This window comes from Coenobita brevimanus, chromosome 52 (genome assembly GCF_032717465.1).
Source record: "Coenobita brevimanus isolate Jiangsu-jjx chromosome 52, ASM3271746v2, whole genome shotgun sequence".
In the NCBI taxonomy this organism is placed as follows: Eukaryota; Metazoa; Arthropoda; class Malacostraca; order Decapoda; family Coenobitidae; genus Coenobita; species Coenobita brevimanus.
Window position 1 is genome coordinate 1,320,036 of NC_137005.1, and position 15,290 is coordinate 1,335,325.

General features: G+C 42.7%; 1 protein-coding gene across 1 annotated transcript in view; it reads left to right on the forward strand.

Annotated features, from left to right (window-relative positions):
* LOC145400424 (putative ATP-dependent DNA helicase HFM1) overlaps positions 1-15,290 on the forward strand; it is a 159,984-nt gene that overhangs the window by 6,244 nt on the left and 138,450 nt on the right. Inside the window, 10 exon segments of the mRNA XM_080272937.1 lie at positions 535-618; positions 1,999-2,124; positions 3,527-3,660; positions 4,277-4,375; positions 6,870-6,985; positions 8,051-8,137; positions 8,644-8,794; positions 10,224-10,359; positions 12,428-12,547; positions 12,828-13,003. Of these exon segments, the coding sequence (XP_080129063.1) occupies positions 535-618; positions 1,999-2,124; positions 3,527-3,660; positions 4,277-4,375; positions 6,870-6,985; positions 8,051-8,137; positions 8,644-8,794; positions 10,224-10,359; positions 12,428-12,547; positions 12,828-13,003 (1,229 nt within the window).

Here is a 15,290-nt window from a genome sequence, read left to right on the forward strand (position 1 = left end):
GGATCGGTACAGTCAGTGTCTGTCCTCATCGTTTATTAAAGTTTCTGTCCCCACTGCCACATTTCGTCCACACCAGCAGACTGAGCCGTAAACAACAACTAAAATGCCGTCAGGTGAATTTCTAGGGGAGTGCTATTTACGGACCACCCTGTATGTGTGATAGGCTGTAATTCCTTCGAGAGAGAGAGAGAGAGAGAGAGAGAGAGAGAGAGAGAGAGAGAGAGAGGAACGCCTTCATGTGGTGGCGCTGATATAACCCCACCGACCAACACATGTATCACAAGCAGCCCTGTAGTTTCTGTGACATACGAGTGGGGAAGCGGTAAGATTTATGTATCCGATTCATGTCTCCGAATACCGTATCGCTGAGACCCTTCCCTGTGCTGGCTAGATACAAATCAGGAATAGGTGTCTGTAGTGAGAGCATTGGCTGTAATAATATTAGTATAACTGTATTCTCAGAGTTGGTGTGTGTGTGTGTGTGGGGGGGGGGGTTCAATCCATACTTTCCTTTAACTCCAACCCCCACACCAGCCAACCCGTACCGTTCCCTGTTCGTGCAGTTCCCTTACTTCAACATCGTGCAGTCCACCGTGTTCCAGGATGTCTTCTATTCAGGTCAGTCAGGAGGTCAAAGTCAGACCCTCTTACATTACAGATACACCCATGTCAAGTTCCTTAATACCTCCTTGCCCTATTGTGCTTAGTGTCCATATTGCTTATTGTCCTTATTGCATATTGTTCTTGTTGCTTAAACTTATTGCTTATTGCCCTTATTGCTTATTGTGCTTTTTGTGGTGCTGCGGCCACATATAAACCACATATATGAGCTTATTGTACAGTATTCCCAGTGTTTTGGACATTTTTAAGAATATAAAAAAAAGTATGATATGTGTCATCTTGTGTCCTGATTGGCAAGCTCTAAGGGAGCATATGTCTAAAATTTCTTGCAAATGAGACGAAAAATTCCGTTTAAAATGTCAGCATAATTTACTTGTTTTCCTGATATAATCCCATACCACAGAATGAAGCAAGGGTGGCGAAAATGATCTCGTGATAAGTGCTGGGACAACATTACCAACTCAGCAGCTTGAGTCTTTTTCCCAATGTGATGAGTATCGTTAATAGGTTGCAGTGAATCGCTGTGTCTCTTAGCATTCAATGTGAAAATAATAAAGATTACGTTTATATACTTCCTTAATGATCTTACAGGTAAACTAATTATGTCCCTCGTAACAACAATGAGTATATCTTATTTAAGGGGGAGTCTTTTTATGCCCCACAGTGGGTCCTCCTGCATGACTACATTTCCCTGAGTATTTTTATGTGAGGGGGTCAGACCTAACTCCCCCCCTCCCCTGCATTTCGACCACAGCTTTTGAAACTGTAGAGTTAGATATAGCCTTCACCAATACCTTCAGTAGGAGAGGCCTTTCGTAACAAACAAAATAGTCTGGATGTAACAATACGTCATCGGACTGAAGGAGTTCGTGTGAAAATTGGTTAACCCTTCACCACAATGATACCTCTAGGAGCGGTCCTGTCCGTCGCTCACTCATGGATTTTCGAAAACGATGTCCCCCCCCCCATAGATTTTAGTGTAACCCTATTTTAGGACACTGTTCTGCACCACTCAGGCAATTTTGTACTTGTTAATTTATTGTTGCCCCTTCCAAATGAGTTAATTCAGCTTACAACGTCTTACAAAAAAACAAAACAAAAGGAATATGCATTTGATAGTAGATCAGACAGATGACGCCCACCTAAGACCTGCGTGCGGGAGCCGTGGCCCCCATCCCCCTTCCCGTTGCTACGCCACTGACCTCTTCGTTTCTGCATCTAGTCCATTAATATATTGTTGTATGCTACTTATGCAGTGTGTCAGTGTTAAAAAATATTGGTAGCATAAAATACTGAGGTGTAATATTTAAGATTATTTGTTAAGGAAGAGTTGCTAGACAGCGTGCAGAGCCAGTGACTGACCCATGGTATCAACAGAGCGATCGGTGGTGGTGTCGGCGCCCACTGGCTCGGGTAAGACTGTGGTGATGGAGTTGGCACTGGTGAGTCTGCTGCTGTCCCGCCGCCACGACACCACGCCATCCCTCACCAGGATTGTTTACAGTAAGAATCTCACTATAGTTTTACTGAACAGAATATATTTTGTCATTTTGTTCCAGTGAAGTCACAATATTATTCAGGGTAGCGGCCAGATTTATCAAACATTCCAACCCCCCCCCCACCTCTCTCTCTCTCTCTCTCTCTCTCTCTCAGTTCATAGTTTTATGCAAAACTAGTTGTGTTGCTACAATAAGGTCCCGAAGACGGATTTCGTGAGACCCTTGCCGTCTACAGTACAGCGAATTAATTTAGTATGCAGTGATTTCATGGTCTGCAGTCACTCTTTTAGACTATGTGATTCGTTCTCAGGGAAGTATAAAGCTCCAAATTATTCCTTTAGCATAATTTTGAAGGATTAACTTGCGCTCCTTTACGCTTTTCCGTACGTACCTCCTGGTCCAACAACATACCTGCCTCCCTTGCTACATCGCTACTTCCCTCCTTGCCTACCTTACTTCTGGCCTACATATATACTTACCTACCTATGTACCCGACACCCTACCTGCCTCGTTGTCTTCCAACATCACCTACTTCCTGCCGGCCTCATTACCTACCTTCCTATTCATCTCGCTGTCTATCCACGAGTCTGCTGACCTCCCTGCTTACTATACAGTATGTCCCGTCGTTTCTTCCTACCTACATCCCTCCCTACCACCCTGCCTACTTACCTGTCGGCCTACCTACATCCCTATCCGCCTTAATATCTACCAACCTGCCCACCTCTCCACCCAAGTAGTTACTTTCCTGCCTGCCACCTGCCCACCTCTCTACCCAAGTAGTTACTTTCCTGCCTGCCACCTGCCCACCTCTCTACCCAAGCAGTTACTTTCCTGCCTGCCACCTGCCCACCTCTCTACCCAAGTAGTTACTTTCCTGCCTGCCTCCCCGACGCATTAAGTGACACAGGGGCGTCAGGTGGAGGGGGTCCAGTTGACACGTCAGTCGTCAAAATCAGTCCGTAATTACAGCCACTAGAGTTCGGACGGACACATGAACGGAAAACTCTTCACGGCTCAAGCGCTCAAAGGCCTTGAAATCTCGTCTTCGGGAATACGAGTAAGTTAGCATACGTGAAGTCTGAATCGTTTGTTTCTATAACCTGTAATTGATACAATGTTCATTTTAACGCTACCGGTAGTAAACTGTCTGCTGTGGTAGTGGTGTCCGTCCACTCACTTGATACGACACTACCATCAGGTAACTACACTTAGTGAGAAGCCATTTTCTTGTTTTCCTTTTTTAGGCCAAGGAAGCATTTACTGCATTGGGCGGTGACCATATATTTAAATAGACTCTTGGTGGTTTAATGGTTGAAGCTGCTTGAACCGGATATGACCCATCAGGGTTTAAATCCAAGGAGTGGTTGGATAACACCCTCTATAAATAGTTTAATCTGTATTTGCAGTGGCGCCAATGAAGGCACTAGTGACTGAGCGTTACCTGGACTGGCGGCAGCGATTGACCCCTTTGGGGTTGACCTGTGCTGAGGTTACCGGCGACACCGACCACGACGATATTGATGTTATCAAGAACTCACAGGTGGGTACTCGGGTACCATACTGTACGGTGGATGAATATATGATTGGCAGTCACACCGACTGACTACATTATCTGATCATGCCTGTGTAATATCAAAGGTCGTTGCCACATCATATTAAAACAAGAATTAAAATACAAATCCCAGACATTAATTATTTCTTCACTGGGCGTTATTTTTAGTGGAATACACACACACACACACACACACACACACACACACACACACACACACACACACACATACACACACACACACACACACAGCACACTTTATATATATATATATATATATATATATCGGGAAACAATGTGTCAAGAATACTACAGGATAAATATACAGATGGCTGGGACTTCTAAATTCGTGGAGCTTGAATCATGAGTGAATTACTGTCTGTTAAAACTTCTTCCTCGTTTGTAATTTCTCTTTCCTTGTTTTATGAATTTTACTTCATTTCTTAGATGGGAATAGCTGCCAGGATGATGGGTGGGATGATGATTATATAACGGACCATAAATGTGTGTGTGTGTGTGTGTGTGTGTGTGTGTGTGTGTGTGTGTGTGTTGTGTGTCTGTGTGTGTGTGTGTGATGCAGATACTGATGGTAGTTGTGTTACAGGTGATATTAACGACGCCTGAAAAATGGGACTCGCTCACCAGGCGCTGGAGGGACCACGCCGCCCTCATGCAGGCAGTCTCCCTCCTTCTCATAGACGAGGTCAGAACTGTAGTTTTTATATGCAGTGTCTTATATACTTACCCACTTTTAAATATTTATATAAGCATGTATATTTTCAACGCTGCCGCGCTTTTGTCATTATCAATACGATGATTTTTTAAAAATATAATTCTTGCTATCCCAGACGAGATTATATAGCTCAGAAGAGCCCCATGGCTGTAAGTAAAGAGAATAATGGAGTCTCTGTTTAACTTCAGTGAGTAAAAAGGTCTCTCCCTAAGTTGAGTAAAATCGTTTTGCACAGTGTATGTGAGTGAGGTGGAGGGGGAAAGAGGGAGGGGGAGGCCGAGGATGAGATGGAGGGATGGGGTGGAGAGGTATATGAGAGAGGGGGGTGTGAGTTGGGAGCAGGGCAGTGAAATGGCGGGGAACAGGGCGACTTGGAGGCGATTTGTTTGTGGCCACCCCAAACGGGATTGAGGCGTCTGGCAATAGATAGATAGAGATAGTAACAAAAAACAAAAGAAGGTATATGTTATCATAGTGAAAGAGTTTAGTGGGTAGCAGTAGATGAGGGAAGAAGTTAGAATTGCCGTTAGTGATTATGAATAGTATTTTTTTTTTTCTTAGGAGAAAGAAATTATCACTTATTACTACGCAACTGATTACACTGTTCTCATGTTACAGCGCCGGCTTTGAAATATAATTTGAAATGGTCATTGAATAACGTTTTTGTCACTGAAGTACACTGGTGAACAGGATGGTTCCTGGAGTGGTAGGGGATGCCTGGATAAGAGAGTAAGGCAGACAGTGAAGAAAGTATGTGAGCAGGACTGGTATTTATATTATTAACTCCTTCAGGCAGAGAACGTTTTATTACATTGCTGTTGGCTCTAGACGGTTTTGCTGGGCTTAGGTGGGGCTTATGGAATTGGAAGGATTTTATTGTCTTCATTAACCCCAAACAGCCCAACACCTTGAATACGAGCGAGCTTTCCGTATATGAATAGTAATGCCTGGGATACGAAGAACATTATAAAAGACTTTCTTGGGCTGAAGGGATTAATGCCATTTTTATCTTCGCATACCTCTGTCATTGTCGGCATTTCAGCTATTATTACACACGTCACACCACAAGAATAAGGGGTCATTGGAGTGAAGAGTTTAACCTGTTGATCCCAGGAACGTCTGTTCACTGCACTCTTGCCTTCTCCTGACTATAGTATTCAATTTGGGGTCAGGCGGGACCCCTGCACGTTGCTTATGGGGTACGCCGTAGCAGTTTGTAAGGCTATCCTGGTTTGATACACCATTTTGGTTTTGGCCGGTTTTATGGCCGAATTCCCTGCTTGACGTCAGCCCTCCCTAGTTATCCTGGCTTGAGACCGGCAGTGAGTTGGGCTGTCCTACTTCCTTAGTGGCTGTGGGAGTGCTGTAGTCAGGCTGCTGCTAATAGACCCTTCTAGTATGGCCCCAACTAGTCGAAGCAATACTAGACCCTACGCACCACTGTAAGGTAGCAGGTAGCACTCCACGAACAGGCTCATCTCCACCCTCGAAGTGCAGCACCGTCACATTTTCCATCTGAGGCTGCAGCTTAAGAGGGTACCAGAAGAGGTGAGGGATGAGGTGGCCTGGCCAACCGCCTCTGGGCCCTCGTCATCCTTACTCTTGAAAGGCCACATCAGGCTTTCGAGATAATTTTGTTAATACAGTACAGTAATAATGTCTGAACTTTAGTTTCTTAAAGGCACCAGTTCTTGTACGGAATTCATTAGCTCTCAAAACCTCAAAATAAGAACATGATTGTGAGTTCATAAGCAATATATATTGCATCAGAACCAACTCGATCGTACTAGCAATGCCATTGGTATCGGTAGTGAAGAGTAAAATACATCATTGTTCCATCCATCCATCATCCAATCCTATGTTGTCCCCTGAGGAGCGTATACCCAGGGCTGTTCCGAAGAGGTTCATTGTCACATACTTTTTACATTACCTGCCTTACTGCAGTTATGTGATCCACACATCCCCTGCCACTGTACCAAGACATCATCGTAGTGAAGGAGTTAGTACTAATGGTTGTGTAAAAATCATAATGGCAGCGTAATCTATACGTCCTTGGGATATTTGGACTGTTCAGAATGTTGGATAAAGTGGTCGCTGTGCAGTACAATTGGAAATCTGGATGTATTCGATCGGTGCGTCTCGTATTCTGGGGAAAGAACTGAACACTGAAGAAACAGATTTTCTCCCAAAATGACCCTTGCGCAATCGATAGGCATTTGCCCCGTATTCTAAGTGATTTTGGAGATGTAGCACACTTTTCTTAGCAGTTTATTTTGCACATTACACCAGTATACTCGTGCAAGTTAATAATGAAAATTGTCGATATTAAAACGATATAAAAAGCACAGATAACAATGTTAATGTGTAATAATTATGTACACTAAATAACCAAGGAAGAGGTGCAACGAAGCATCCTGTGCCATATATATTACAGTCATTAATTGTAAACCTTCTTCGTGGTCAGGTTCACGTACTAAGTGACGAGGGTCGAGGCCCCACGCTGGAGGCGGTGGTGTCACGCATGAAGACCATCCGTGCCACCAGACCTTCCGACGATACCAACACCTCACCGCCCCTCAGGTATGTATATCGTGTTATGTTTCTTCCATATTGCCAATGATTAAATTGATTTAGGATCTTCCAACACCTCTGCACCCGTCAGATCACTCTAATATTGTGTCTTCTCTCTTGTATTATGCCTCCTCTCTGTTGGCAATGATTCACTGTCTTTTGTTTAGATTAGGGATTGGCAGGGACGCACCTTATCTGCTCATTCGTTGTATTGGTGCCTTCAGGTGACTTTATACTGAGTAACAAGCTGAATGGTTTCTTGTAAAGCAGAAAACCATTGACTGTCCTGAATGGTAACCGTATAACCAAATGAGGCCCAGCGGCTTATTGGGTTAATGCTTTCTATCCAGATTGAGTCTGCAAGGGTTTACATCCGAGGGGTGATTAGGGTTTATTGCTCACATATTGCCACTTAGCGATGAGTAAGGCTGGTCTCCCTTGCCGGAAATGTCGGAACTGAGTAGCCTAGTCCCGGGTTCCTGCGCTTCTGATGGGAATATAAAAGGTTGGATGATGGCTGGATGGACAGACCACCACGATAACTTTTACGGTATGCAGACTTCCATGATTTGGTGTCGTTAATAGCAGGTTAGGTTACTTACCATGGCAGTATCTTCCATTTGTTGTCGTCAGATAAAAAATAAAAAATAAAGAAAAGTTTCACTATCTGTATGAAATTACAAGAGATCCTAACTGATGAATGAAATATATGCCTGCCGAGAAACATGTGACAAAGCATGCATCCCTTTTCAGCGATGTAGTAGAGGGATCTTGGAATAAATTATCCTACAGGTGTGTGTACAGCGCAGCTTAAAAGAAGAAAAAAGGTGTGGATGGTTTTTACGTGTGAGGTGGAGCCAGCATTTTGAAAGCCTGGGTGATGTACAAAATGACTATGCGGCAGTGCAAGCAGTACTGGCTAAACAGCACAATATGGATCATAATTGTGGTGTTTTTAAACATTTGTGACTGCAAATATTTTCATAAAATTCTGTTGCTTTTCTCACAGATTTGGCTGTTATAAGCTTGGTAAAATGGTTCGTAATAAAGCAACTTGCATAACATGAATTACAGATTTGTCGCAGTCTCTGCCACCATTCCTAATGCGGAGGATGTGGCCGCCTGGCTGTCAGATGACCACGGTCCAGCAGTGTCACACAAGTACGTGCTCTGCATCATATTTTTATTTTTTTTCTACGTTTCCCTCACACTTTCTAATGAATAGTCATTTCTGTCACAGGGAACAAGACAAGAGTACTTTTATACTGATACCCTCAAAGAATTTCATTTCATTACGATTCTCATCTAAAGATAACCTGATCTGTCTGTTTGGATCATGGAGAGAGTATCTTATTCACCTGCGTTTTGGTATATGTCATCGGGTAGCCATTAATGTGACTACATATTATTTTCATCGGAGTTCTTCAACCTACTCTTTAGTCACAGATGGTCGTGTTAGGTGGATGAATTATTAGTGAAGAATATGACGTGTATTGTAATTGACTATCCTCGGCTTTAGTGATCTGTTCAGACATGCAGCATTTTGTGTATTATTAAGTGATGCAGCTCCCCTGAATTTTTAAGAGGTGTTGGATAGCTCACATTCAGCTGAAAATTAAACACAGTTCTTGAATATGAGCCTACATCAGTGCACATATTACTTTTAGACTGGAGGAGAGTTTACGGCCTGTGAAGCTTCGGCGTGTGGTGATGGGGTACGAGTGTCGGGAGTCTTGGTCTGAGTTCCGTTTTGACATCCACCTCAACTACCGCCTCCCATCAATTATAGCCACCTACAGCGACAACAGACCAACGCTGGTACGTTAGTCTCAAATCATTTGCTTACATTTTTTTTTTTTTTGAGTAACAACTAGTAACATAAGTACAAGTACCTTCATTTCAGGTGAAAAGAAAACGCTTCCGAAGCAGAGGCGTCGCTCAGTCCTGACACATGGGCCGTAGCCTCGAATGCTTCGGGCTGTACCCCGAGTCTCAAACGTACAGTCATTTTACAATAGCATGTCCTGGGTCATTCGCTTTCAAAACTGGTACCGTGAGAGCATGGTTAATCACAACTAAATAAGAAGTGTTTTTGAGAGAATTTAAGGTGAACCATGAACGAATGACTTAAGCACCTATATCTAGTCCGTCACCTCCCAAGACAGCTGCATTACCTACCAGGGGCTCTGCTTCGCTCTTGGTATAGCATTTTCTTGTTAATTTGTTCACAGTTGACAAGAGCTGTACTCTTAAATGTGAGACTCTAATAAGGCTGTTTATTAAATTAGAATAACGTCAAGGTTACAAACATAAAATTTTGCTTAATCGTTGTAGTGTGTGTCGCGGAATCTCGCCACAACCTTCATTCAGGCTTTTCGTTTTCTACTGGCTTCATTGGGATATGCGGCCAGAACGTGAATTCGGCTCAGGGAACGTGGACGCCCCTGCCCTACAGAATCCCGGGTTACCCTTGGGCAAGATGTATTACCCGTTAGCCCACCAGAAGTGTAGTAGACGAGTGGTTACCGTCGTCCCGGGTGGTACTACCATGGGAGAGACAAAGGGCCAATGCCTTGAACTTACCAAGTAGTCAAAGTCTGGGCTGAAACTGCTATTCATAACTATTTCCTATACACAAATCATTTTCTTCGGGGCTCTGCCTTCTTTTTCTTGCACTCGCCATGTTCTCAGTCCTGGCGAGGCACTTGCTGCCACAAGAAGACGTCTGCATGCTCATCCCCTGACACCTCCATCACCTTCCCTTCCTTTCACTCCAGAGTCACTGGTAGGTAGAAAGGACGGGTCTTTGTATTTTTCCGTGATTGTACGAACTTTATGGCGAACCGTGTACTTCACTGTGGATGACAACAGACTATTTTACTCAGCTTTACCCAGTTCGGGGAAAAAATGTCATAGCGAAAGGGTTAAGATTCGTTATGAATACTTCTGCACATCTGTGGGTTGTTTTGCATCCATGGTGAAGTCAGGATTCCAGGGGCTTAATGGTGAGCGAATGAGTATGTGGCCCGCCGTCACTGGGCGTGTCGTTAGACTGCTGTGTTTCTTTTCTGTCACTGCATTCTGGACCCTGTCTTACCCCATCTAGGTCGGGATGATGATGATGATGATGATGATGTTGGAAACAAGCAGTCAGGATTAAAATAATGTGGGTAAAGAAGGTCTGAATGATGATGTGGGAAAGAGGTTGGAATGATAAGGATGATGATGATAACCACTTGGTCTGCAGGTGTTCGTGTCCACAAGGAAGGGTACACAGACGACGGCAACCACACTGTCTCGGGAGTCAAGACTGGTGAGGGACGCAGGGCACAAGCAACTCCTGACCGCCGTAGCCAATGGTCTCAGGGACAACAAACTAAGGGGTACGTTATCTTACTCATATTCGCTTATTTTATCCTGGTTACTTACTCATTTTCTGTAATTATTTTATCCCTGGTTACCTACTTATCTTCGCTTGCTATTTTATCCTAGTTACCTGCTCATCTTCTCTTATTATTTTATTCCTGGTTACCTACTTATCTTCTCATACTGTTTAACCCTGCTTGCCTACTCATCTCCGCATATTATCCCTGCTTACCTACTCATCTTCGCATATTAATTTGTCTCGGCTTACCTACTCATATTAGTTCATTGCATTATCCATGCCTCCTACAGACTAATTAATCTAGCTTAGGATGGACTCAGGGAGAAGAAATACAGGGTACGCTACGTTCTCAACTTTCCTTATTTTTTTTTATGTTCTCTTTTCGTAGACTGTCTTATTTATCATAGGACACTGCCTCTCACAGTAGCCTGCAACATGGTGACGCTTTATTTATTTACTTATATTTATATTTTTATTTTTTCAACTCCTCTTCATTGCCGTCACTAATGGACCAGGCCAGCTAGCCCGTGGTACGCTCAACATGGCGTACTTATTTGACTCCTACCTCCTTGTAGTGGCTTTCAGTATAGTAACATTTTAATCCATTTTTATTTCTCACCATTCTTGTTGACCCTTGTGCGGTGTGGTGCGGTGAGGATCTGTCCGTTCTACCCTTGGGGCTAAGATGCGAATGAATGTGTTTGAATGGATGAGTAAATGGGGAGTGTGTCGTCCTGTCTCGGCTACCTCCCTTTCCTTGGGGGAAGCAGCCTAGGTATATAGATAGATAGACCATTCTTGTTATAGAACTGAGGAGCAACATTCGTAGGGGCACGCACGCTTCTCGACATGGCCTACGTTTATTATTTTATTCTCACCTCCTTCAGACCATTAGTTATGTCCATCTTGATACACACTTCCTGCAGTAATTCTTAGTATCATGGCACCTTTTTCATTTTTTTTTTCACATCGTTTTCCCTAATGAACTCAGGAAAAACAAACTCAGTGGTATCGTAAGCTACAAACGCAGTGGTATCGTAAGCTGCTCACATTTTCATTTTTCTTTACTTCTTCGTTTTCTTTTCTTTCTTTTTTTTCGTTCTTAACCTCTTCACTGCTGTTACTTTTTTTGTATTTTTATTGTTACCAGATGATTTTATTCAACTTACTAGATACCTGCGATAGTGTAGTGGTTGGTAAAGACTTTATCTAACTTCTCCAGTTGCAGTAATCCATCCTAAACTGACTAAAACCGCAAGGAGAAAGCAAGAATAAAAGATATAATTAAAATGCGTTTGGACATGATTCTGATCTTTTTCGTTTTTATCCCCCCCTATTGTTGAGCAGTTTCAAGAAACTGCACCTCGGTGTTTAACCCCTTCAGCGCGATGATGCTTGTTGATTTTAATATTGCCATTCTTGTGTATTTCATTCCTCATAGGGCAGACCTCTCTTTGTATGGGGTCAGTAACAGTCTCCATTAATCCGTGCAAAGCGACGATGATGTTCCCATTTAATTCATGTCCCCTTCGTGCAGGTTTATTCAGGTTCAAAGTCATCTCTAGTAGTGAAAGTGTTAGACCTTTTATTTCGCAGACGTTCTTTTGTTTTATTCTTTTTATCTTCGGGCGATTATATTCAGCTAAAAAAAAAGAAAGTATGGGAGAGAGTCTGAAGTTGAAGAAAATCGCCTGAAAATAGCAATACTAAAATATAGAATACATTATGGGAGTGAAAGGATTAAGGTCCCGTGGAATCTGTGAGGTGGTGGAAGACTGAACCCTTTGAATCCGTTGACGTTTTTGTTGTTGCTTCCAGACGATTTTATTTAGCTTAGGAGAAAGCATGGATGTAGTGTACTGCAATAAGGCACATGGATTGGAGAAAGAACCTCGGTATGAAATGTAAATACAGTTATAACGTAAGGGGATCATCATGCTCCTAATGATGGCACCTTGAGGATTTTTTACTTTTTATGTGAGAAAGAATGTTACACCTCGTGATCAAAGTATCTGGTTAATAATTTGTTGTATATTCTTGCCCTGAAAACTAATTGTGACTTGCAGAGGTTGTGATGTGCGGTGTTGGGTACCATCACGCCGGTCTGGAGATGTGTGACCGCCGCCAGGTGGAGGAGCTCTTTGTGGCCGGACAGCTTCCCGTCCTCGTCGCAACCAGCACGCTGGGTTAGTCTTTTACATCAGTTCTGTACATTTTTGTGTTGTATAAATTAATCACGACAATGATGTCCGTCGAAGCCATGATATTAACTACCATTCTTACCATAGTCTACATACTATTTACTCCATGTGTCTTTGTGTATTATTGGGCTTGATCTGTATTTGTCATTGGAATGAAGATTATCTGAGGGTAGCACACTGGGAATTACCTTGTCCTAAATAATGTTTATTATGGATTGGAAATGAGTTGTAAATGTAGTAAGTGTAACCTGGACCTTCCCACCAGCCATGGGAGTGAACTTGCCGGCACACTTGGTGGTGATCAAGTCCACATCCCAGTACGTAGGAGGAGCCTACGAGGAGTACTCCACCGCCCAGCTGCTGCAGATGACAGGGCGAGCAGGCCGACCACAGTTTGATACCCACGCCACCGCTGTCATCATGACTAAAATGCAGCATAAGGTAAGTAATAGGCACGTGTGTTGTGCATGCCGAGGTAGCTTGTACCATATCAAGAATTATTTTTTATTCTGTATTAACCACACCCATCCATGCCACATCGCGTCTTCAGCTGCTCGCGCAGTGTGATTTCTTAAACTAAGTTTATAATCAGTTTTCATTCAGTTTCTTTTTCTACTGATGATTATGGCTGATGAGAAGAGAGTTCTTACACTATCTGAGACCAAAGCCTGAAATCTGGACACAGCTCTAACAAGCTGGCACCAGTAACAAGTTATTTTAGTTTGTAATATATTTTATGGATACCTTGTATGGTAAGTCATGTGCCTTAAGAAAACTGTACCGGTACCAGTATAGGTTTTTATCAGTTTCTTGATTGGATTAGCTTAGACGTATGAGATGACGTGGCTTGATTTTTAACTGATAGTGCGAACAAACGTTCAGAGAAGTGAGTAAACTTTTTATTAATAGTATTTGTGTCATTTTTACATGTTTCGTGAAATACCAAGTACATTACCTATATGAGGACGGCGCAAGGTTACTTTCTTGTTCATTTTCTTGTTCTAGTTCTGCTCGGAGAAAGCTTTGACACGAACCATCACGACACCCATGATACTCAACCTGCAACTCCCATCTTTACAGAGTTTAATACCCACTCCCTGTCCCCACTACCCTCCACCATCCAGACCATCGCGCCCGGTTCTCTCCACGCATTCCCCCTCCCCGTTATCACATGAGATAAATCTGTGACTTAAAATTTCCCATCCTCAGTGCTGCCCCTCATATAATGCCCATCTTCAAGGACGTATCAATCCCGTCCGTTACCACCGCCATTTCAGCATTTCAGTTACTCCTACTGTATCTAATCGCCTCTCTCAGTTTTTGCTCCTCCACCTTTTACATACACCTTACCAACTTACTTATGCATCTTAAATATACCCTGGCATGACCCACCACTCACCACTGTTGCAACTTATCCCGCACACTCTTTTCTACTTACCCAACCCATATTTGCTCTAGTGTGGCGAATATCACAAAAATGGTTGCTTAGACTACTGGTGGCCTAACACACCGATATTAATGTGGAATACTTCCCTTACCAGATGCCAGCAACCACCATCATCCCAGGTCATCCCGCACACTTGTGTTGTTACTCCATCCTGTTTTTACGGGCCTGAATCGACATTTATCTCTCCAGTAGAGCTGATTTGTGAAAAATGCTTTTATAAACATGGGCTGAAACGATCACATTTGCCTAAAGCAATCGGATAGGACTGAAGGGACCTGAAATGAGTGAAAAACCTGACTCGTCATATCTTGAAAACCGTTTCACTGATGTGGCTAATTTTTGTCATACACCTGCAGACATGTCAACGAACTCGCTTGTTTTACTTCTGCCAGTAAGGATGGTAAACATTAAACGTACCAGTACTTGATGGTAAAGCCATTCCCAATGTACCTACTTCTGAATGTAGGGAGCCGAGGCTAGGCTACCGTAGTTCAGAACATTTAAGGGCTGGAGATCGACCTACGCCCCTGGTAACATTTTTCCTGGCAAAGAAATCTATCAGCTCTGTACATTTTAAATCATATATAGCTGTCACCTAGACTCGGCCATTCTATCATTATATTGTGTTTCATAGTTTGCATATTTATGTTATATATTTACTTATTTTTTTTTACTCTGAGCGGGAGATGAAGGATGCTGCTAATGGATATTCCACTGTTCTTAGCGTATATTGACAAAATGGCAAAAAACGTTCACAGAGTTATAATGCAGAATAGTTTTTTTTTATAACGTTTTCCTAATGCTAGAGAAACATTCGGGGGTCGTCAGAAATTATACACATTTTTAAAGATTGCTGTTTATTTTGATTGTCACTGAAAGGTAGTTGGTCGCCTACTAGTGCATGCAAGCTGAGGAACATTGTTATAAGTTATGTCGAAGCACTTTACGCATACTGAAAGGTAATGCTGATGTGGGTAAATGTGTAAGAATGTGGATCATAGTTTGAACTCTATAGATGTCGTTGCAAAGAATAATACGCTTAACCTCTTGAATCTGGTGACTTAGTTTTTAGTTAATACTTCCAATCTCTAGATGGGTTTGTACAGCCTAGAGAAGAGGTTGCCACGTAGAGGAGTTAGATGTAGCCTTAGTCAGTCCCTCTAGTACCAGAGTTGATTATAATCGTTGCCTCAGATCGTGTGGGGATGGTGTGAGTAAAAATAGTCACACTTACCCTATTAGACAGATAAACCCCTATCAAATAACTTTTTTTTTTTTAAA